The 24832-nt window shown below is 39.5% G+C and overlaps 2 protein-coding genes and 1 long non-coding RNA gene across 5 annotated transcripts in view; 2 read left to right on the forward strand and 1 right to left on the reverse strand.

Annotated features, from left to right (window-relative positions):
* LOC100115415 (GTP-binding protein Di-Ras2) overlaps positions 1-2806 on the forward strand; it is a 60672-nt gene extending 57866 nt beyond the window's left edge. For both annotated transcript variants that reach the window (XM_031929216.1, XM_031929215.1), the window contains one exon: positions 227-2806. In XM_031929216.1, the coding sequence (XP_031785076.1) occupies positions 227-510 (284 nt within the window). In that variant the 3' untranslated portion in view covers positions 511-2806. The remainder of the gene's footprint in view (positions 1-226) is intronic.
* A 4030-nt stretch (positions 2807-6836) lies between these two features.
* Positions 6837-24575, reverse strand: LOC100115381 (ceramide kinase). Its single transcript, XM_003427829.4, has 9 exons — positions 24333-24575; positions 23327-23582; positions 18795-19088; positions 17238-17431; positions 13226-13601; positions 12911-13057; positions 10967-11163; positions 10551-10750; positions 6837-9127 (listed from the first exon to the last, which is right to left on the reverse strand). The coding sequence occupies exons 2-9, from the start codon at positions 23481-23483 to the stop codon at positions 9043-9045; spliced, it is 1650 nt and encodes a 549-aa protein (XP_003427877.1). The 5' UTR covers positions 23484-23582; positions 24333-24575; the 3' UTR covers positions 6837-9042.
* On the forward strand, positions 11163-13183 carry LOC103317363. Of its 2 annotated transcripts, none has more exons than XR_004227515.1 (3): positions 11163-11802; positions 12146-12303; positions 12830-13183. It is a non-coding gene; the product is annotated as an uncharacterized LOC103317363 (long non-coding RNA). The 2 variants fall into 2 exon arrangements; XR_004227516.1 differs by having other exon boundaries at positions 12215-12303.
* Positions 24576-24832: the final 257 nt, after the last annotated feature.

Consider the following 24832-nt stretch of genomic DNA (forward strand, 5'->3'; position numbering starts at 1 on the left):
TTGTGATGATAACGAAGTGAAACTTGGCGGGAAAAAGCCGCACTTTCACATTCAGCGTTTTCACATTCAATTAGTTGACGAACGAACAAGCTTATATCCAGTACGAAATTGTTTTCACGCACGCTATTACAATACTACCTTTCTTTAGATTTAAATAATATATGGAATAAACGAGAGTTTAAAACGTGATTAAATTACCTCAAGCATTTCGTTTCTATGTCCACAGATGGCAAATGCCTGGCCTGCACCTACCGGTCCAAGTTCGCGGAGATCTCGGTAGGCATAAATCACAACATCGACGACTTGCTCGTCGGCATTCTCAGCCAGATCCGACTGAAGGTCAGTCAGAGCCAAGCAGCCGGAGCCTCGGGCTCGAGCGGCGACTCCGAGCACTGGTACAAGTCCCGAGGAGTCGTCAGGGCAAGCATGAAAGCTCGACAGATGCTCACCTGGCTCTTCGGTAAGGAGGACCGCAAGTTCAAAAACTGCGAGAACCTGCACGTCCTGTAATTCTATACCTATACTTTTGCTTCGATGCACCTGGAGTGGGAGCTTGAATGCTCGCTTCACTTTTTCCGACCCGTATGCAAAGCTTTCGACTCCGAGCTCATCCCGATGGATTTCAGGAAATGCCGCGGAATTTATTTTGCAGTTCTGGTCAAGTGCGGTGCTCAAGCTTTTACTCCACGTATTTTTTTTGAGAAAAAAGTTCAATCCAGCCGGCTATGAAAGCTTTCATTTTAATCCCGAAGCGAAACAGATGTGATGCCTTGAAAAGTCTTTCTCTCTCTTTCTTATAAGTTGAAAGTATATATGTGTCGTGTTATTGAGGCAATTGTTAAAAAAATGTACGTATCGGCAGACGTGCTCTTTCTTTCGAGCACGTAAGCTTACGTTTCGAAGCTTATTTAAGACAGTGAAGACGTGAAACGTGACTTCGCGATCGACCAGCTTTTGGTGTTCGGTGAAATCGAAGGCTCAACATTGACCGTATTTAAAAGTATGCTATAGTTTGTAGCCGAGCGACAAGTGACGAGTGAACGGATATATATATATATATATATATATATATATATATATTTGTATCTACTATAATGAATTCGTATGAAGAAAAAATTACAAAATGCACTAAAAAAATGACTATAATGAACTTCCATGTAATGTATGATTTTTTGAAGTTTCAGCGTCATTTCTATAAGAGTATATTATACGTATAGGTTTTAAGCGAACGGCCAAAAACCTGCAATAGGTGTGTGTGTGTGTGTGTGTATATATATATATGTATGTATATGTATATGTATGATAAATATAATATACATTAAGGATCCGCAAATTCACTTACCTTGCCGACAGCATACACTACGTTTAATTTATTTATTTGTGAATAAGTATAATCCGCGTAGTGTCCAATTCTCTAATACTTTTCAATTGTTTTTACTCGACTATTGCGACTTCTTCTCGTATACAGGTATTAACTACGATTAGGTCACGTGGATGGATAAACTGTAAAATAAAGAAATGTGTCATATATGCAGGCTAATTTTCATTGTATAACGCAGCTTCGTCTTAGGCGTCCCCAACCAGACCAAAGAAATCGTATATATCTGTGAAAACTACATGGTCGAAACGTATGTGTCCAAGACTAGTGACAATCGCTGAAACTGCAGTATACAAGGCAGCGTAATCTTCTATTTTTCTGTTCGCGCAAAAAACCTGTGACTTTACGCATAAATGGTTATACATGTATATGGATCACTAAATTTCTATACTTCTGTACCGTACAATCAAAAGAAAAAATACAAGACAACAGTTATTCTGAACAAAAACTAATCGAGCTGTACGTTTTGAAAGGTTAAAGTCCTTGTATATTTTGTATAAGAAGGGCTTAAAACACAAACGTGACCACTGCACTGTTTTTTCAGACGAATACTCGACGAATGTTTTATCTTCTACTTCAAGATGTAATTGTAAGATTTTCATAAGACAATAAACGTGTACATTTTGTTGCAGCGCGCACGTATCGAATTATTATAACTATAATCTAACGCGAATTTAAAGAACAAAATATTGTTATTATGTGTGAAACTGTTCTTGAGCTTCGTTGTACGTTGATTTTCGCGAGTGTAAAATGCGACGTACGTTTGTTTTTTGAAGACAAAGAATAAAAGCGTTTTAGATTTTTCATTATACGAAAACTTGTATTAAGACATTATACAAAGTTTGACGGTAATTTGGTATGAGATGAAAAAATGCAACACATAATTATATATACATTTAATATTTATATCATATTAATATGATCGATGATAAAAATCAAGCGAGACCGAAACGTTTCTATTTTTTAACTTTTCTTGTACAAGGAGTTTCGCTTTTACATGTGTAAAGGAACAAACACAGGAATTGTTGAAGCGATTGTATGTTAACCGAAAGCGATAAACTATATAATATTCAATCAAAATTATAACTACTCCGTTTTATCAAGAAAATAAAACCGTTTACAATATAATATATAGGAAATATACATATATTTATGTTAAATGTAGAAGCAAGCAAAATGAAAAAAAAAACACGGGATCAAGCTGAAGTTTATAAAAAGATTTTGACGTTTTGAAACTGAATATTATAATATGTATAAGACCATGTTATGTCGACGCATATATATAAATCATATTTATATACATACAACATGACCGGAAAAATTGCGTTATTTTAGGATGTAAAGAAATACAGATAGCGCTAAAGCGTTGCGAACATCGTGTATACAACTGTATTGTACAATATAAACCATGAAAGAGCAGAAAGGCTAGAGCTTGAGTAATCGATGCATCATACATTACCTTCCCGCACACATGTCCCGCTGTCCGGAAAGTGTAGCGCAGGGTTATTGGGCGCTCGCGTATCTGCATCCTCTAGAAAGTCTTAAAAATTCATAAGTCTTCGTCGATTCGCTTATCACCCCGATCTCAAACAGCAAAAGAACCGTAGAATTGTGTATGTAATATTCTGGAAAATTCGATTTTTAACTTCTTTCCGTTGCTGCGAACGTGCTGAAAATGGGTCGGGCTTTTATTTGCATTCTAGAATAAACCTCAGCTCCTTTTTGCTTGTTCCCCGCTAATTGCAAAAAACACACTCGCGCTCGAATAAACAAGGATTACGCAGCCCAGTTTAGTCGTTAGCGAGAATGGCGTTAAATTGCGTTGAAAGAAAAAAAAACTTTGTCATCCGCAACTTCGGCAGATAAATATCTCGCAAAACATCGTTACCGAAATTGCCGCGTCGTAATTTCATGAATCAGCCGCTACATTCATGCATGAGCTTTATGCCATGTTCTCGAGACGAAAGAGAAGAAGCGGTAATAAATAACATCACTTCGTTTCCCCTCAGCCATAAAGAAGTAGGGGGCGACTTTCCCTATATATGTATACGACCTATATAGGTGCACATACATGCACGCTGATAAAAACAGTGCGGGGCGGGGGGAGCCAAGCGTACGTGTAGCGCAGGGTTATTGGGCGCTCGCGTATCTGCATCCTCTAGAAATTCATACATGCGCTGCGTACACATATACAATGTATATGAGCAGAAGCGCAAGTTGGTGTGTGGCATATGTTGACAAGCTAGGCGGATGCGCGCCCTGACCTGCAGCTTCGTGTAATTTTGTGATGCATTAAGGCTGTCTGTACTCTGTAGAGAGTAGGTGTCGGCTAACTGGTTGAGTTGTAAATTGGGGAGAATTTGCGGTGGATAACGTGTCGGGGGATTTTGATGAATTTGTATTATGTATATTAATTTTATATTTGATATCGTTGTATATGTGAATAATCATGCAAACTCTAGGCCTTTCCAAGTCGACTGGGACGTGGAAGAACCTTTGACAATCATACGCGGAATTCCAACTCGAAGACTTTTCATTTTCATTTTCATTCCCACTATGCGCGAAAAATACGAGTACCCCTAAAAATGTAGGAATTATTTTGTCCTTTATGATATAAAAAACGCCAACTATATACGATGCATAATAAAGTGGATAATGCAGAGTGAAAAGTTCCGTAATAACGACAAAATCAATAAAATCACTGACATTGAGACCGTATATTATATTTGATGCTAAAAAGACTTTGTATTTATGCTGCAAACTATAATTATTGTGTTGCAGAAGCTTTTGCTTTATTTTTCTTGAGTGGAAACATATAGCTAGCTTAAATTATCCACACTGGCCGTAACCTTTTGCATACTCGTACGTAAGTGAACGTTTTACTTTTATGCAAACAAATGAGCTAGATAACGCGTAGAAATTTTAGATTCGAATTTTCATTGCATCAATGACAAATTATGCCCAAAAAATAGCTATAAGGGTATCTATTTATACTCATCAAAATTCAATGCATCATAAGGGTGATGAAATATTGCTTAGGGGAGATAGGCTCCTCTATATACAATATTTTATCAACTTTAATAAATTGAATTTTTCAAAATTTTCGTACATTTTATAATCGTGTTTTTGTGAGTTGGAAGCGGCGCAAATCGAATACATATCGTTATAGAATGTCGGTACAAGCGGGGATTCTCTTCTCAAACGTGCCAATATAAGCGTGCGGGAAACGGTTATTAAAAAATTCATATGTAGCTGCGGCACATAATGGTTATGAGAGCTTGACTTTATTGTCTTGGGAATGGCTGGGTGACTATATAATATCGTCGCTCCCTACGAAGAGTAGCACTGTTCAAATTTCCCGTTATAAGTAGCACAACTCATTTGACGCACGCTAGTCTAGCACAACTCGCGCATTTGCCGCGAAAACTAGCACAACTCAAATTTTAAACAACGAATATCTATAAAAATTTCCCGATTTTTGTGAAAATGTCCCTGATGAACATTTTTAAATGAAACGAATGATGAACAATTTACAACTTTTCACCAAATTTAAAATTGTTTTTAAAACTTGGAAGTTTGTCTGTCTTTGTGCAAGATTTTCATGAACTTAACTAACCCAATAATCCAATAAAAACGTAAAATACTCACATTTTAAGTAATATAAGTAGCGAGTTGTGCTACTCTTCGCAACAAATCGTGAGTTGTGCTAGTTTTCGTTTGAATATTTTAACTGTGCTAGTCTTCGTACGGAGCGACGATCTGTACATGAACAGTTTTTTTGTAATATAATTCATTGCTCATACGTATATTATGTGAGACGCATATTTTTTAATCCCAATGCGTAAAAGTATAGTATATATTTCGAAATTCGCTATAATTTTCCTTAGGGACCATGAAAGTTGCTCACCCTAAAGGATTTGCATGCCGTTGCAGAAGCCTTTGATGTTTTTGAAAAAACAATCTCACATCAGTCAGACACGCATGCTTACTCAACAACACTAATATGAGCTGCGCACAAGCCAATTTCGTACAATGCGTATACTGCACTCGAGAGCCGAATGGGGCCGCAAATCTTCATCTGCGAACCCACACTGACTACTCTATCCATCTAGGTATCTGCTCACGACAACAAACGCAGGTCGCGTACATGTGCACCCACCGATAATTAGATGCTCAAACGCGCTAATCATGCGACTGCCTAATCAAAAGTCCATATCTCCCTCGTCCAAGAGGCACAAAGCATTCATCGATACGTATACCGATATTACATGCACCATAGCCAAGTCCTACGGCTGATCAGTCAAAGTGGCCGCGCCTCTAATATTATTATCGTATAATTTCCCGAAAACGCATTTGCACGAACCTCGATTTTCAAGGCTGCGAAACACGATTTAATGCAGCGATTACTCGGAGGATTAAGCGGCTCGACATGCGACGCCCTTTTGCGTGCAAGTCGAGCCGCTGCTAGTGTGAGGAGAAGAGGAATGGGCGCTGCAATTTTTTTCCCGCCAAGGCTGTGGACTTTTTCTTCTTCTTTTATACGAGCGCGATGTCCGTCGTTATATTGCTCGATGAAGCAGCTGATCGGGTGTAATATTTTTTGCTCCTCAAGACACGTTCGATTTTCACCAATTGTGGGATGAACCGTCGGAAGACAAATCAGCAATGCAGATGAATGTGTCACGTTTCATGTATAACTTACACTGGAAGTTAAAGTCAAATACCTACTATCCGAATCTCTGCATACATGCTCCAATGTTACCGAAGCTTTTTTAGCACTTTTAGTCAAATAATGAGGCTAACTCGCATTTTCTCCATTTATTTTTTTAACGATTCATCATTTATATCGATCCAATGGAGTTAGATGATTTCTTGGCAAAACGCTGAAGTGATTCAATTTACTTTTGATTGAGAATATGGTAAAAGGTCACAATACGGATCTGTCTACTCGTCCTAAATGGAATTCTAAATATTAAACATTTTTTCAACTGCCTTTTCCAAATGCAACGCGGACATTCTCCATCATGATTGTAATTCAAACAAGGTAAAAAAAAATGAAATTTTCACTATCTGTAGCGGCAGATACATAAACTGACTTTGCACATGACACACGACGATAATGCACCGTCTGCCGTTGCATAAACTTGTGCAGCAGATGTTCGATAAGCTTCGTGTAAACCCTCCGTGCGCATATTGCCAGCTATTTATACAGAATTTTTCAACCGCACTCACCGTCGATAAAACGCTCGTGTCAAATTATTCGTAAAAAAATAAAGCGAAATAAAGAACTTAATTTTTAATTTAACTTGCGGCTAAACGAAGCCGGAAATGCAAATGAAGTCCATGCACTCTATAAAGGGAAACTCATTACGAAGCAGTTAACAACATTTTCTGTAAAGTCGAGAAGAAAAAGGAAAGGCTACAAGAGTGGGGCGAACGAACAAACGCACTCTGGGGATTATTTTTAATAAAATTTTATTTACTACGGGAGATTTTCTAAGAAAATTTAACAAATAAACTCTATGCTCTGTTTAATACTAAAATTATCACAATGAATTTCACTTAAGCCCTGTCTCGAAAAAACCCTGGATAATAATGTATAATTTGTCGACTCCAAGAATTCAGTCGTTTTGTGTGTGTGAGTGTGTGTGTGCGCGCTTGTGCTGCGCGTGTGTACGCGCATGTCAGTGTATGAACATACACGCGTGATTATGGTTAACGCAGCCAATGCAGTAAAAACGTGAACTTTCATTAAGTGTATCGTACGCAGTATATTCTAGAGGACGATCGTCAAAAAGTAAGTAAATAACGCTACAGAGGAATGATGTGCACACCATCACCTAGTGTTCAGACGCTTTTTTCGTGCGCTATGTACGCATATTGTTCCCAATAAAAATCATTGCACCGCACCATTGCAAAAGGTATGAAAATTGCTATAACAAATAACTGTCGTAGTGTTTATTATTTATTCAACGCAAAGACGATTTTTTGAAACAGCAAAGAGATGGAAATCTATGGAATCATCATGAACAGCTGGAAAATGCAAAATATTATTAACACATTTTTATAAAACATGGATAAACTCTTAAAATTATGTTACGATTAAAAATGGTATTTGTGCTTTTGCTTTGAGACAAAAGAGAAATTAAGTTAATATTTACAAAAATCTCATAGACAACAAAATGCAGCCCATTAATATATTTCTTCTTATTATGCTTTCATTGATTCCCATCAGTCTTAATCAAATGAGATGTCGTCATCACACTACCTGCAGTATTGTGCAACGCAATATAATCATTATACGTTTATAATATCGTTATCATAATATCGTTAGTTAAATATGACGAGTACAATTGCCATTTAGAAGCTAAATTCATATGCATCATATAGCCATTAAAAACTAATGTGTGTATTTTTGCGATCCACCCCGTCGTTCGTCTTTTGACAAAATTCAATATGAACTTACATGTATGATTTTAAAATACGCCATCAGCTATTGAATTGCACCTATTTTTACAAAATACTTCTACCGGTTTATAACGTTTTTTTCGACCTCGTGAATTTGCCAATTGCATCCAATAGAAAAAACGTCTTGCGAAAAATTCTTCCTCTTAAGTATCAAGGATTAAAAAATATAATTTCGTCTCGTATGTACACCTGAAAATCTTGTATAAAACCAATTTACAAAAGATATTACAACAAGCGTCTCATGTCGATAATATAATCTGTCAAGTACAAAACCATAATAATCACTTTCAAAAGCAATCGCTTGTAAAAAAAGACACTCTTTGTCGGCAAATACACATAATTGTTACCCTGACGAATTGCAGTTTTCTTATAATACAGAATTAAATCGCTCCAGTTTACATCCGTATTTCTCTCACATTTAGTTATTATATGTACAGTTGAATTTATTATGCTTCAAAGTAGCACCATATTTTGTTTGATTCGATCAATCGTTTTTACACGCGTCTCTCGAATTGCACAGTATAGCCGTTCTCGTGTCGCCTTTACTTTTATTCAGTTGGAATGATGATTGAGGTTTCAAGTTCGATGAAATTCACATAAAAAACCGCATAAAATCCGTTAATAAACTAGTCAGAGTGATGCTTAAAATTCGATTAAAAGCATACGTAAATGCAAATGCGCGATCATCATAATTAATACCATGTTCGCACAAATTGACGTTTAGTATGCACATTGCATACGTGCACACGCGGAACTCGTTCTCGTCAAATAATCATTTTCGCATAAACGCCTTAAGGTTAAAAAAACGCAAATAAGAAGTTTTCATTGTGCACAAATTTGTCAACAAAAAGTTACAAAAATATCTCGTCGAAATCCTCTATAAATTTTCAAAACTTAGTCACAGATACGCTCGCCTTCATCCGAGCCACAAAATCAACATCCCTACACATAAATTAACTAATCAAGGCCAGCTAAATCTTACGTCCTAAGAGCACCGCATTCAAATTTAACATCCCTCTATAATCACACACATATAAACACGTGCGCGCGACTTCGAGTTTGCATAAGGCTATCTGATATTGGGTATATAAGTTCGTTGAACTCGTGCCGAATCCTTATGCAAGAACGGTCAGAGGAGACGAGCTGAGGTTGATTGGGTCGGTCGTGTCGGGTTGACGCGGCCGACGGAACAGTCCTCAGAGTAGACAGAAGCAGGATGGATTCGGTCTTGGCTCGGGCTGCATCCGACGCGTGTAGACCTTCAGCAACTGACGGTGGGCCCTGAATTACAGAATTTTATTTTAAGAAACTGATGGGTTGTAATATTATGTTGCTTCATCTATTAAAGTTTGTGTATTGTTCAGTGGTAACTTCTTTGTGTGGTAAGACGAGTTTTTCTCATTTTTGATGATAATAAATTTATTAGCAAGTTATATTTCAGCTAAACAAATACACATATCGTTCAGGACGATTTAAAAGATAAATAAAATGTGAAGTCCCTCGATTCTGTATTGAGTATTCCACAAATTGATTTTTTTATTTTTGCATCAATTCCGAAACGGGCGAGCGTTCATATATTGACTTATAATTGTATAAGTTAATAGCCTTCTAAACATCCAGCATGTTAAATATTGACATTTCATATTTACATTACGATTTATAGTTCTAGATAATCAAGCACGATTCTGCTCTGTATGAACAATAGCATTCAAAATCTAGCAATCATATCCTCTAACATCACTTGCAATTTTAATTGTAGGATTATGCGCGACGACAATAATCACAATCAGCAATACGAGCGCCAAATTAATTAAATTGCGAATGCAGCTCGCGACGCTCTTTTACGCCCGAATAAACGCGATATCGCGTTAGCACTTCTGAGAACACGCTGCGTGTATAGGTATGGGAGACCGCACGTATTAACGTTTAAGCGTATACAGTTCCGGATCCGCGTAATATGCGCCGCGCATTTTTATTTTAAAAAGAGTCTGGAGCAATACTCGCACAAAGCCGCCTTTTATTTCGGTTTAATGAAGATTTACGACGAGTTCTTGAGGCTCATAATTTTACGGCCGCCTTCCTTAATTAAATGCTTGAAAACCTACTTTGGAAAGAAAAGTAATGATGTTTGCTATAATGTGTAGCGAAAGTGGCTTTTGTTCATTACAAAGTTTCGAAACGACGTTTCGCTGCTCTTTTGTTTGCTTTCAAACTTTATTACAGTGTGACAATTGAAATGGCATTAACGAACGTTCTTTTTGAATTTCCTTAGCTTGTACTTATTACCGACTCAGACTACTACTATTTGACAAGTTTTTGTACTGTGTACTTTACTGCCAATTTTGTGCGTCTCATCTTTTCCTCTTTCGAATGAGAATACATTGCATATTTTTCTCTTTTGCGCAAATAAATGTCCTGCAGTTTTCGCACCGCTGAAACCGGTTTCCAGACTACGATTTCATCGAATACTCGAGCGTAGACGACCTTAGCTAAACCCGCTTTTAACGTTCAGAAACTTGACTAATGTTCCCGCAGCTGGTTTAAAATACGCGTTTTAATAAAAATACAGAAACCTTTCATATCTTTAATAACTTTATACAACCAGAATTTATAATGCGGGTTTGAGATAGATAATCTCATGAAAATGTGCATAAATATAGTACATGTCTCACGATATTTTGTATCTACTTTCAACAATCTGTACCTGATCTTAACGCTGGAGGCATCGATGACCTCGCCGTCACAGTTCCAGACACTCAACGCCGAACTGCCCAAGTTTGAACGTGGTCCAGTTGTGGTACTATTTTCGTAAGACTGCTGTCGCTGTTGTTGATTCGAGCCTGGATTCGACGCTTTAAAGGTGAATTCGCGGGCTCGATAAACTTCCACGAACGGCAGGTCGTACTGTTGTCAAGAAAAAAAGAAAGCGATTATAAAAAAAAAATTATAAATTTACTGAGAATTGTTATCAAAAAGTGCGAGATTTTTCGTTTTGCAAGAAAACGAAATGTTCTTGCATAAAAACCGGTCGGTCGTACAAGCGATGTGTACGACGAGGCATTGACCGTTAGAAACAGTTAGAACACAAAAGGAATGACGAGAGGCAAGTTAATTAGTTACCAGTGTCTTGTCCTTGCTGCTGAGCCTGAACAGCATGCGTATGTTGTTGATGAGCGAGGTGTGCCTGACGAGGATGACGTCGACGCAGCCGTCGCCTATGTGACAGTGCGGACTGAATCCCATCGGGCTCTTCGAGCAGGCGCACGAGATGTTCGCCCCGTTCACCATGAAGAACTTGCCCCTGACCGTCAGCCGCTCTGCAATTTGTCAAGGTTTCTCGTATAAGCGTTTATCGTAGTACTGTGCGGTGTCGTGGAGTCGTTTGTCATTGTTGGGGATAGTTTCTCTTTGCAGAGACGCTTTTTATATTTCCTTCGGGGCTCAGTTCAGGGTAAATTGAATGCGGGATTGAAACTGTTTGATTTTACCGTTGCATCGACGCTTATTTCGAACGTGTATCAGGCATTAATTTTGTTATTATTATCATAAGATAGTGGAGTGGCTAAAAATGCTTTCAATATACTTATGAACATTACTATTATTACCTGAATTATATACTAATAATAGATAACCGAACGATAAAACACTATCAGTCCTACTATGTATACATACAGACAACTTCTCAAATCCAATTGCAAAACATAAGTTGCTAACGAATGGCATAAGCCGAGCAATTTCGCACAGTCCGCGCCGCGAAAGAATCGCTAGTCAAAGAGAGAAACGTGCAGCCCCAAAACAGCTTCGCCATCATAATCGAATACATCAAACGCAGCGAACTCAATTCCTTTGTCCCTCCTATACCCGGGGTATATATACATTCTCCTCATTCCGTCGAGTGCAGTCATTTCTCGCCAGGCCGTCGATCAATACACGCATCATTTCTTCGTCCTTCCGGCGTATATACATATATATATATATATATATATATATATATGTGTGTGTGTGCGTGTGTGTGTGTGGAATAAGAGCGTATACTATTACGAGGGTTTTTTAGTTGGCCTTTTGTCGAGGGGTCACTATTTTAAAGGGACAACACGTGCGGTTGAAAATGAATTCTTTGTGGAAACGTTAGAAATAGTTCTCAAAGATTTTTTTATATTCTTTCATGATAGTTATTACTAGAAGGATCCGTATTATAAATTACGAATTAAAACCCGTTAACGAAAAATATTCACAGCATCAAAACTGTATGATTACAATAATTTTAATAAGCAAATCATTTTTTTTAAAAATAAAAAGGATAAAATTTGTCCTTTGACGTAGGAAGATTCAGGTCAAATCATTCAATAAAGTATTTCGTTTATTCAGCGTAAAATGCTCACTCACTAGATGTCCAATCAAAAATCAACATCGGACGAATTCGTATTACCTCACAATCATGGAATCATAAAAAAAGCGTAAGTATACACCAATAAATATGCCTATGTAGAGGTTACATGACGGGAACAATACCAAAGTACGCGGCGGCATAACCTTCTACATTCGTTCGAAAAATTCTCAGCGATGCGCGAATTTGACAATTTAATTGGACTACAAACGCTGCATTTAGCGCCGTTCGCGTATATCCTTCAAAACTAAAAGTAGTATCCGTCTTTCTTCCCGACCCTCTCTTCAACGTCTGAAATTATTTTTTGTTCTCGATGCACATTGATTTTCTTTTGTACTGTTGAGAGTGGATAGCGCTTTCTCACTATCCTATTCAAACAAAATTGAGGTTCGACGTAAAGTGTTGAGCGCTTCTTTGCGAAATTATACTCTTTGAAGATTTACGAAACGTCAATTAGTTGCGGTGACTTTTAAATCTAGATTTTTGCCACGTGTGTTTTCTTAAATATAGACTTTGTGCTTGCTTCGCAGAATTCCTTTTTCTCATCCACCGTGTATCCAAGCAATACAGAATGTTCCTTTTTTTCGTTACAATAGCGCAGAGATAACAACAGAAATTAAATTCCAAGTGAAGGATCGTACTACGAAGTATGAAAGACAAAACGTGTATCGACTTACTGTCATCGTCGACCGTGCCGTTGTGCGATATCTCGATACAGCGCGCGCAGTTCTTGGTGCACCTCTCGCAGGCAGCCGGATGTCCCGGATCGGACAGTAGTACCACTTCTCCCTCGTAGCCCTTGTTGGCTATGATTTTTTTAAAGCCTGCAATGCGAAAGATCGGCGAAGGTTACACAAATTTTTTGTGTAAAAATAATAATACGACGAACCTGAACACGACTTGTATACCTTTGAGAATAAAATAGCTATGATAAACACTCGATTCTACAATTCGAATTTAGCAACGATTCAATATTCCAAACAAACGCTCACCCGAATAGTCGTATCTCTGCGGTCCCATCCACCTGAACTTCTCGCTGTCCCTGATGACATCGCCCAGATATCCGTAGCTAAATATACTCGCGTAAATCCTAAGTAAATTTTTTTCGTTGTGGACCGAGGAGACGTCCAGTCCAGCTGAGTCTCCGAAGACGATGTGTATGACGGCAGTCTCGACGTCGGTCGTGCCGTGGAGACTGTAGGCCAGGGTGTCGGTGCTGCCGCTGGGGATGACGCCCACTGGAAGAGTCGGCTTTGGCAGCAATACGTCTGGGTCGTTTAGGTCGATTCGCTGATCGCGGGCTGTGCGTGCGATCAGACCGTTAAAAAGCTCGGCGAACGTTCCGTCACCGCCTACGCATACCGCAGCCTGAAACATTATTGTAAACATTTTTTTTTCTTAATAAACAATGTGAGGAAACATTTTAAATAGATTCTCTTTCACGATCGGCCCGCATGCTTATATATTATATATCTTGATTCTACATTAGAGAATCGTGCATTGACTCAATGGATAGCCACTTCAAACGACCGAATATCCCATCTCCTATATATTTACCAAAGAAGACAGTTCGAACAATAGTGACATCCGATCGAACGCGTACCCGTAATTCCAAACGGCTCAAATCATAGGATTATCCGGCCGTAATAGAGATCCGACTGAATACGTTTCATAATATAACGCAAGCGTATTATCACGTTTGTGGTCACGTAATCCGCAAAATGCAGTTGGCGTCAAACATTTCCTCATTCATTATACCTTCAGGCTCTGCAATCAAATTCAATTGCGATCTCGTCCTCTGAAGCATAAGCTACTCTTTACCGAAATTTTGATATTCCACTGCCTAGCAGCGATCGATATCTTCATTTCTCGATGCAGCACAAACGCTTGAACTCTTTTTCAAAGTTGAAATCCTCGACGTGCGCGTGAGAGTCAACGAACTCTTATACACTGACGCAATAGCGGCGCCGGTGATCCACGCTTCGATGTATACAGCCGAAGGATAAAGACGCAGAAAAATAACGAGGCAAATAAACGCACGTCTCGCAAATATTTGACGGGATTGCGTAACACTCGTGTATCTATACACGCTCGGGAGTATATAAGTGTCCTTGACTTTCGCGGCGATTCTGCGCTTCTTTTCATCAAGCGCATAAGTATACCTCTACCTGGTCCGCCATTATTCGACGCGGATATTCGTGCATGTGCAATAGTAGCGCGCACATCACACGGTAGAGCTACTATTGACTTTTTCTTCTATTTTCCATAGCCGGTCGAGCTATTTTTAGATGGCGCGAACGCGTGCGCCGACGCTGATTTTCGAGCCGCACGAAAATAAAGTCGAAGCGTGCGCGACTTCGTGCGTCGCGCGGTGAGTTATTGTGGAGAAAAATTGAGAGCGAGGACGCATCGTGCGCGATGTTATATGCTCATGCTTGCATTTGATCATAACGCTGTGATATTTTTTTCCCGCTGTTTTCCCAACAATTCCGGCAGAAAAAAGACACAGCTCGTAAATAGACGCGTGTGTATACATATATGTATATAGTGGATAAGGATGAGTTTATACATCATATTATAGAAGCTGCAACGGTGCGAATGCACTCGTAAAAGCCTGAGTGCGCTGGCCGCGGAAAATTGGTTGGCCGCTAAGTTTAAATTTGTTTTTGCCACAGTGAGCGTGTACGTTAAGTTTTGCCTCATTGCAGTTAACAAGGGGAAATTGCTTGATTATGGAGACTGTGGCACTTTGTGGGACCTCGAATAGATATTGTTTGTGAGTTGTTGAAAATAGATTGTCATTTATACAATTTATACAACAAGCAAATTTCGTGATCCAAAAAATAAAAATAGTCAAAGGATACAAATAATAAAAGTTTCAATTATAGCTTGATTATGATTGAGAGGAGCAAAATAATTCTATTAATAGTATCAAAACAAAAATGTCTTTCAATGCACGAATTCGCGATTATCATTCTGTGTACGACTGCTTCATACAACTGTAATACCATATCAGTATTATAAGCAGTCAAATGTCTGCAAAAGGCCTCGTGACCTTGTCACATTACAATAATGTGATTTTTATAAATGTCAAGGCTTATGCAATGACAGTCATTAAACAGCCAGTCTAGACCCAAGGAAAAAATTAAGGGACTACTAGCGGTTTTGAATTAATCTTCAGAAAATTCTGAAATTTCGTACACTAGTATATTTTTATTTCAAACTCACTTATATAAATTTTTGGAAAGCTACACCAATCCAGTAAAAATATATTAATAATTTCATTTTTACGCAATCAACACGTCGCAATTTATAAAAGCGACTGTTAAGATGTTGACGAAATTTTGAGAAATGAATAATGAATATTTCATATAAATATGAGGCAAATCAATTTTTATGGTTAATATAAGCCAATGAATAAAATTTTTCTCACTCGCTCGACTATTACTCTCACGATTTGGCAACGTCTCTAGAGGTTAGGAAATCCGCGCTATTTGAATGATGCGCTAGGTATGCACAAGCGATACTCGACGGTTTCTATGAACATTTATATTGAAAGATATATACGTTATTTAATATCCCGAATCACTCATTTCCAAACACGCACTTGACTACAGGGGTACCGCTAGTACTCCCTTAATTAATATGCATTCAACTAAAATATAACAAATTTTGAAAATTTTGCAAAAGGCATAAAAATATGATAAATATGAAAGTGAATTACACGCCAAAAGTGTAAAAAGTGAATCAAAAGCCAAAAAGTGCGAGGTGTGCAATCCGCGATGCCGCTGGACGGCACAATGCAGCGAGATGATAAAGATACTTAATTATTTAAGATTGTTATATAAAAGACACAAATATTTTGTAGTATTTCAAATAAGTCATAGTTATATACTAGTTTTAAAAAACGTTGGCTATGATGCATTGTTTTCCACGTCAAAATATTAAATTTAGGGAAAAATACTTATTTAAGCGCGATTTCAAATCCTTAACTTTTTTTCTATAAACGTTATTATTAAATTAATAAAAGTTGCCCTAAACTGCTGTTCAAGTTTTAGTTCATCAGAATCGAAGCTGCGCGCCCATAAAAAAAAACAATATCAGACATACGTATAGACTCCGATGTGCATAAGCAGCTATAATCTTGGGACTTGGGATTTCTATAAATAGATGCACAACAGCCCTGATCAACTCGATAAATTTTCGATCACCTTTCCTAAACTCGTTACTCGAACTAAACCTTCAACTATACGCGCCCCACACGTATAGTACAAGGCTAATGAAACATAGTTGTCAAGCTAACCAATGATTCGACAAGTTCTGTTACGAGGCTTATATCTCGCGTGCACGTTAATTTGTCCTTCCACCGCGAACGCGATCGATTTAAACTACGCGAACCAGCTTCGTTTGCACAACGAAGTTGCGCTTAAGAATATTTCTTTCATTTCCTCAAACTCATTTCGGCTGAAAAAGTGATGCATGTTCCGCTCGTTAAAAATAGTTCACCAACCACAAGAGTAGTGAAGTGAAGTAGTGTGGTCTCGTTACAATCTTTCGTCTATGCAATGCGCGCGCAGAACTTTCTGCATTAACCAACGCGCGTTCATTAACTTTTGTTGCTCGCCGCTGCTGAGCACACGCTTCCTACGCAATTCGCCGGACGACTCGCTGCAGCATGTTGCGCTACGTACAGTGTACACCAGCTGTTGCCGGCCAACCTCGGTTGCAGAAACGCTTAGATTTAGTGCAGACCCACTTTTACGAGATGGAAACGAAACTTTCTAATGTTTTTGCTCTAGCTTGGTAAATTTTGTAGATTTTCAAACGCGAGAGGTTTTTGTAAGTTGGGTTCATAGGTTTTTGTGTAGGCCATTGTATTCCGTATGTATAGAGCAATCGAAATGGTGCTTGTCACGATTTCGAACGCAAAATTTATTGAGAGATTCAGTTATGCAACCACGCGGTCAATATACGTTAAAAACGGATGATTCAGGTTCTCTATACCTGATAACTGTCCAGTTCACAGTTGAGCAAGACGTCACGAATGTGTCCGGCACGTTCCGTGACGATGACCTTTGCCTCGACACCAGCTATACCCATTAGCGGCTGCACTCTCTTCTCCCAGATATGCAGTCCCTTCTTCTTGCCCCCGAAAGGGTTTACGAAAAGGAGAATCTTTCTTGGACGATGAGATAAATCTGAAAATTAAACAACGCATAACAGATTAATCTCATGCTTCCAATAAGAAAAAAAATTACATATTATAAAAGGTACAGCTTTTTAACGCATTATGCAGGCTTGCTTTTTTTATTTACCCGCTCATTATTTACTCGTTAATCCACTTTTACGCTTTTGTGTACCCGCAAAACTCATATTACTGTCACGAAGGGGCCTTAGCGCAATGCAAATCGATCGGGAAAAATTCATTTCTGTTCGGATAAACCGAGGAATTGAAGGTTGATGCGCGGCAGCGAACGGGCACTTGGAAAGATATCGATTTTGGGGTCAAGGTTGACTTCCGAAGTTGCGAAACTTCGTCATTCATCTCTCGAGTATCCCATGTAACGTGCAGTAAGTTTAGTACTTAATACAAAATTTTCATATTAAAATTCCTCGTACATTATGCATAAGCGCGCATTGCACAATAAGTCATCATACTTTTAAGCATCGATTCATATATCCGAGAATTGCATTTTCAAAGGTGAAAATATAAGTAAGGAATGATGTTCTGGAAGCTTCCTTTTAGCACCCAATAACCGCGCAGCTTCTGACATCATGACAAATAACAACAGAAACCAGCTGCCGCTATGTGCATACATGCATCGAACGTGTCGTCATTGGGTCAACAGTCGACACTGCAGTCGCTGTGACGCAAACTTTATTTTTATGATTTTACAAATTTAAGCTGAGATTTTTTTCGCTCCCTTAACTGTCATTATAATACTATCGCTATTACCATACAACTTACTTATCATCCATACATAAAATTACCGTTCATATAAATTAAACGCACAATTCGGACGCGTAATTTTCTGCGCAAAGCGCAAGAGGCACGTTTTTGCAGATACATTTTCTCCCGTGGCAAATTGCGCAATGAAAATTCAGCGAACACCGAGAGAGAGAGAGAGAGAGAGAGAGAGAGAGAGAGAGAGAGAGAGAGAGAGAGAGAGAGAGAGAGAGACAGAGAGAGAGAGAGAAAAGATCGGCCGGAATCAAGGTAAACGACTCTGTCGTACGACTCCGATCAATAAGTCGTATAGTGAAGCAAAAAAAAAGAATGCGTCAAAAGGAGGAAGAGGATCAGCGACAAATCGAAGAATATCGCGCGTTGACGTCAGAATCACATTACTAGAATTAATTGTCGTTCGCATGGATTATCTTTCTATAATAATAGATGATACCAAATTTATGATTCATCGAATTTTATTAGAACTCGGTTCGCCATACATAATATTGTATTTTAGTTAAAAGAAAAAAGGTTTGGCTGAAAGGTATTCCTTTGTAACTGAAGTATTGCTTAGCATAATATTAAATTTGGCTGTAGAAAGCAGCAGTACTTACTGGCGAGGTAGTTCCTGATGGTTTTGACCCAGGACGAAACCTGCCTGGGATCGTCATGGTTCATGGTCACGCTGTGATGGCTCCACTTGTTCTTGGCTCCTTGAGCCGCATAGTGCAGTACGAAGCTGGTGGGCGAGTTAGGTGTCGTCGAGCTTGGCGACGTCGGCGCGGACGCCTGCGACTCCTTCTCTTTGTCCCGGAAAGCTTCGTTGCTGGTGCCCGTAAGACCGGAAACCCTCACGTCGTCGCCGTAGGTGGCCGTTAGAACGTCCGTCAATGGAAGCGTCCATCGTGCTGGAAGAATGGGAATGCGAAAATTCAAGGGTTAAACATTCTTGAATTCGAAACTTTCAGTCTGAAGAAATAAATGAAGTTAATTATCCATCAATGTTTTACCTAATTTATATTTGTGCTATGTAAATAACAAGCGCGCTATAACATTAATTCCCGAACAATCGATGCTCGTGAAATAAATGAAAGGAAAGAAAAAATGGTCAGGAGGATAATTATCCGAAGTGAACTTGAGTTGCCAGCGTTGCTCTATAGTAATTTAAATAACGTAGTCTGCCATACTCGAGTGAAGGTCGCGCGAGTCCGGCAAAGCGTGCATTCACACGACGTCCCTTGATCTTTTCGGAATTTCTTCACGCGAGAGAAGAACGCTTCCACGCTGCCTTACAAGTCCGACCTGAGGTCAAAGCTTGCTTTAAAGGTCTGAGTCTCTGGACGAGACGGAATTTTGCTCGATGCTTCGCTAGTTTGCAAAAGTTTGCTCTTCGCCCGTGACGTTTCTTTACCGAGAAAGTCTGCAGACAAGAGTCAAAAGAGCATAGTTTTCGTGAATTTGCATACTAGAAGGAATCTTTTATTAATGTATACTTCGAATGTTCCCGAAATTATGATCTCTTCCATCTGTAAAAAATACATTCCCTTCAACTCTCTAAAAGCTCTCTAGGCCAGCAGATAAACCTCCATTGAGTAATTCTGACAAAATCCTCCTCTCTGAACTGAAGCAGAATTTACTTTTCTAAAATAACGACATTAACCGACTTTCATGTCATTAACATACCCTCCTGCATACATAAGTAATACTTAGCCTCGTCGAGTAAGCTTTCAGCCTCTTCCCGGATCCCCTCAAAATTGAAAATACGAAAAGCCAATATTTTAACGCTCATAAAAGATGTATCCCGGCGTCGAGATACGTGAGCGGCGCATCAATGTTTGCGCGGATCGTCGATTGCCCATTCGACACTGACTTATTATTAGGCGTTTCTGCCTCGAAGCAGCAGTTCATTGTTTTAAGAAGGCGAAATAACACGCTGAAGCCATTTACATTTGCAATTTTCTTTCGTTTCTTGGAAGAGACATGTATCATTGGTGTGTACGGAAAGTTTTTCAGGGCATTTTTAAAAAGTTGTTCCGAAATAAGCGCAATAAAAATGTTACGAAGATACTACGTTCTACGAATATGTACCTTCTATTTAGCATCCACCCAAACACTCGTAAATAATGTCTTAGCAAAACTCGAGAAATATTTCCGAGTTGCGTGCGTCAGCCTCCCGCGAGATGATAAGCTCTGGGATTGTAATTTTTCACATGGCTGTCTGTTGTCGTCGAAGAAGAAAAAAAATTCCACTTCTAAGCCTTATGCGAATAATGAAGTACAGACGCGCGCGTACGTGCTGTGCGTAGCTATAACGCAAATGTAAACACTGACATTACAAAAATTCCGAGAGACCTGATGGTTTCTCGCAATTTCAATTTTTTTTTTCACCGCAGATTCACTTTATGCTTCGGTTAGCTTAGCTAGATAAGGCTACGAATTATGACTTGAGAATAGCGTCAAAACGCTTTGCGACCAAATACTATTAAAAAATGTGCCCATATATTGTATTAATTATATGAATACTTAACAAATTACTTCATTGGCTTCACATTGGTTAGTCAACCGCGTTCATTGATCAATACAGAATGTAAATAACTTTGCTTCGGGCAGCAAAAATTTTACGAGTAAGTAGGTCGCTTGCGACAAGAATATTTTCTTCTGTTGTCAATGCCTCACCATTCCAGAGTAAATTACACCCATAAACATAAATGTACCTACATGTTTCATTTTTATTATCTGCGTCATTATTCTCACACGCGAAGTCGCCGCATTTTTCTCGTCTCTAAATAATAATCTAATCTTCCGCGGCGTATTTGACAAGCACAATATAAAGGCTTCGGTATAATGAAATCGTGAGAGCGCGAAAATATTCACGTTACGTCAATTGCCTTGGAATTCAAAAATATAAACAAATTTAACTGCGATAACACTCAACGGCTCGTCTAACCTACGAGTGTTTTTAACTCATCAACACGCCTTGTGTGTGCGCGCGCGCGCTGAAGTGACGTTCACGTGTATGCAAATTATAAATTAATAATTATAACGTAAGTTAAAACTAAGTGTCAAAGACAATTATTTTAGTAAATAATTAGTTCCATATCTATATTGTGGTATTTTAGTTGCCTGTTTTGCATACCCTTACGTCTTTGGACAACTTTTATGACGAATATAACTTAATTTTGTTTTTATAAGAGAAATAAACTTTCTATTATGGAATGTTCAATTAAAATAACAAATGTTTATAGTGTCATTTTGCATCAATAATTTCTTCAAGCATAGTACAACACTTTTTAAGCCATAGCCATAAAACTGACGGAAAAACCAAGCGTTCCTAGTATTCCTGCGTGCGTTATACACGACAAAAGAAATTAACCGTTATACACCGGCCTCATTCAGTATCTGAAATTCCAAAAACTAGAGAAGGCAAGGACTCGACTTTCTGCAATTCAAACTGCTTTCCGAATCAATAATTTACAGCTGATTTAGCCAAAAAAGTCGAGAGGTATGAATATTTTCATGATATTTGAGCAAGTCACAGCCGACCAACTGAAACCGCGTTCGCGTGCTCTTATTATAATATAGGTACAGACCGACTATCAAGACACAAAGAAAAACGAAAGGTCTATAACACCGCAAAGCGGCCTCGATCCACTGACCCCAACGCGACAGTCGTTTTCAACAAAGGAAATTAGAGACCAGAGTGATATTTATCAAACTGCGGATATAATAAAATTGTTTAACAATTGCGATGCACGTGTTCTGGAAAGGCACTGCGCGATCAAACGCAAATCGAACTTACTTATCGAAATTCTAATGTAGCAGCACTTTAATGGACCAACAAAACAGCAAGATGTGTCTTACGAAATTACTTTGATCTCGATTTTAATTATTGGTAATAAAATCTATAGGTGTATCCCCGTGTTTTCGTGAAGAAATCAAGTGCAAAAATCTCATTGCAGAAATGGGATACTCGAAGGAAGTCGAGTGACGACGATCTATATTTCCAGTCCACATGGCGGAGACTCGAAAGCCTATAACCGTCACTAAAAAAGAAGCGGCGTTTCGAAGACACTCGCACGTCTCTTTCGCTCCCCCCTCTGCATACAAAGCGCACGTGCGCGAGATATATTTAAATCACCCGCGACAGAGACTATAGGTGTAATACTTGAGCGACACACCGAGCCAATTATCGCTTCGCGCACGATTATGCCCTTAAAATATTCGACCGATTAAGGGGAAGGGCCCGTATTACGAAGCGAGGAGAATATTATAATATATATATGGGTACTTAATATTGACGAACGTTTTCGTGTAGGCGTGTGAGATATATATATATATATATATATATATATATATATATATATGTAATAGTAAAATTAAAAATAGAGGCTTTAAAAAAACAACGAGGAGAGGTGTAGAGCCGGCGTTTTACATCGTGTTGCATGAGCGTGTTGTGCGTGTGTTGTTTTTAATTAAATCATCGCCCGCGGAACAATTTTAATTAGACCATTGTATTTATTGGCGTGTCCCGATTGGTGTTGAGTACCTATTCTCTTCTCGTCAGGGCTAATTGGACGTTACGACCGCTGGTAATATACATGTTGATTGGCTTCGTTCATTTTTTAAAGCGAATATCATAACTACATGTGGAAAGTATTGAAAAGCGACCGCAGTGGATCTACAAACTAGTACCGCGAGTTCCATTCATCATTTTTTCATTTGAAAATAAAAAAAATAAAAAGAGAAACTAAATGCTGACATGCACCCTACTCGAGAATTGTACTGTACTTATATATGTATACATTATTACGGTATTTTCGTTGAGATAAGATAAGGTTCGCGACAACTGTATATTATAGGTACAAACACAGACGGTAATTTTGCGAGAAGAAAGTTGGCTCAAGTCTAAAATTATCTTGGTCTGCTGAAGTGTGCCACAGGCACTCCACAATCTCGCGTGAAAAATATTCGTAAAACCCCAGGTAGCAGTTATGACGGGCACACGTTTAGCCTCAGATAAGCATTTACTCGGTTACTCAACATGTCGTGTCGGCATATTCGCCAGTCGACCATCCGATGATAAATCCTAGCCTGCCGAGTAATAAAAGTTATGGGTAAAACGTCAAATTGACAGTATATAACTCACTGTAAGGTGGTCGCTCGGTCTCCCAGATCAGCGTGCCTTTGTGAAAGTAAACCCTGCACCTCTTCTTCCTGATAACGAAGGTGCTGAGTAGCACCGTGTGGTACGACGGATCCTCCTCGTTCGCGTTCTCTTGCATCTCGTCTCTGTGTGTGTACATACTTTTGCTTATTGTCTTCAATGATATCCTACTACACGGAACATTCAGTCTCGACCGCGCTTTCTCGCCATCTCCAGAGCACGATCCCACGGGTTACTTCTGCGAAACGAGTAGTATTAGAAGAGAGTTGGGGGGAAGATCGATTTTGGGAGCCGGTGAGTTTTTCTGTGCGGCGGGTGGGTGCGCGAGCCTCGCCTCTTTGTTCGTAAGACGTAAAACGTGCAAGTCGGAAAACGAAATTCGGATTATTTACGTCCATCATTTAGCAAAGTCAATTGCAATTTCAAAGACACCGGTGCCGACTGGCCAGAACGGATCATCTTGTGCTCAGGCCTCAGCATCAGTTGACAGTGGAAGCAGTGCCGGGACTAGTCAGCCGCGACGTTTCGTCCTGCACCTGCGTATCCCAGCTAAGCAAACAAAGAGACTCGATCGCAATCCTATATAAGTATACGACAAACACGGCAGCTCTCATTCGCGGTTGACCCCCATTCACTAAGTAAGTACTCTAAACAAATCCACACTGTATAGTGTAAACACTCTGCAGTGCCCGGTCATCGCGCGCGCACACACACGCACGAGTCGTTGGCTTATAACTTTATAACTTATAAGTAAGTACACACACGCACACATACACGTACGCGAGAGAAACTTTTCACTGACGGGGCACGGGTCGTCTCGGAAAAAGAAAACAAAAGGGGATTAGGGAAACTCGCGTCAGCGCAGCTCCATCGATCATCTCGCCAGGCAGGCGACCCTAACCCTCGCGCGCGCTCACTCCTGCACACCGCATTCGCCCGCCGCACTTCTCTGCTCTACAGTCCTGCTCGACCTCGCGGGTACACTCACTTCCAGCGCTGCGGCGTCGTCGAGGAACAAAACTCTCCGTCAGCGTCGATGGTGTATTGCGCAGAGTCGCACGCGAAGAGAAAGAGACGAGAGGTATGTGTACTTGTGCATGTATATTTTGAGTGAAAGAAATAGAACCGGTCCTGGCTCGCCGCTCGATCGCCAGAGCCAGACTGTCGAAGGCCGAAGCACAGCACTGAGCACAGCCGAGAAAACAGCTGGAGGAGCGCGCGCGCAGTTTGTGGAACGCGGAACGAGCGGTATACTCGTGCGCCGCCGAGAAAAAGAGAGAGTGGGAGGAGGACTGTGAGCGAGCGTGGTGGGATGGAAGGGAAATGTGTAGTGTGACCGACTGCCCGTTCGAGAGTAAGTTCACCTGATGTACCGATATAGCCAAGTGCTGCTACAGCACCGCGTGTCTAAGGGTGCGTCCACAATTGAGCGTATACGTTAGGGTTTACAAGGGGTTTACGTAGAACATAACGTTTTGGGCAGTACTG

Source organism: Nasonia vitripennis, chromosome 4 (assembly GCF_009193385.2).
Source record: "Nasonia vitripennis strain AsymCx chromosome 4, Nvit_psr_1.1, whole genome shotgun sequence".
In the NCBI taxonomy this organism is placed as follows: domain Eukaryota; kingdom Metazoa; phylum Arthropoda; class Insecta; order Hymenoptera; family Pteromalidae; genus Nasonia; species Nasonia vitripennis.

Coding starts and splice junctions, on each gene's coding strand:
- LOC100115381 (XM_003427829.4), bottom strand. CDS start 23,483: ATGTACACACACAGAGACGAGATGCAAGAGAACGCGAACGAGGAGGAT. Junction 17,432..18,794: donor CATCAGGAACTACCTCGCCA/GTAAGTACTGCT, acceptor TTTAATTTTCAG/ATTTATCTCATCGTCCAAGA. Junction 13,058..13,225: donor GCAGAGATACGACTATTCGG/GTGAGCGTTTGT, acceptor TTCGCATTGCAG/GCTTTAAAAAAATCATAGCC.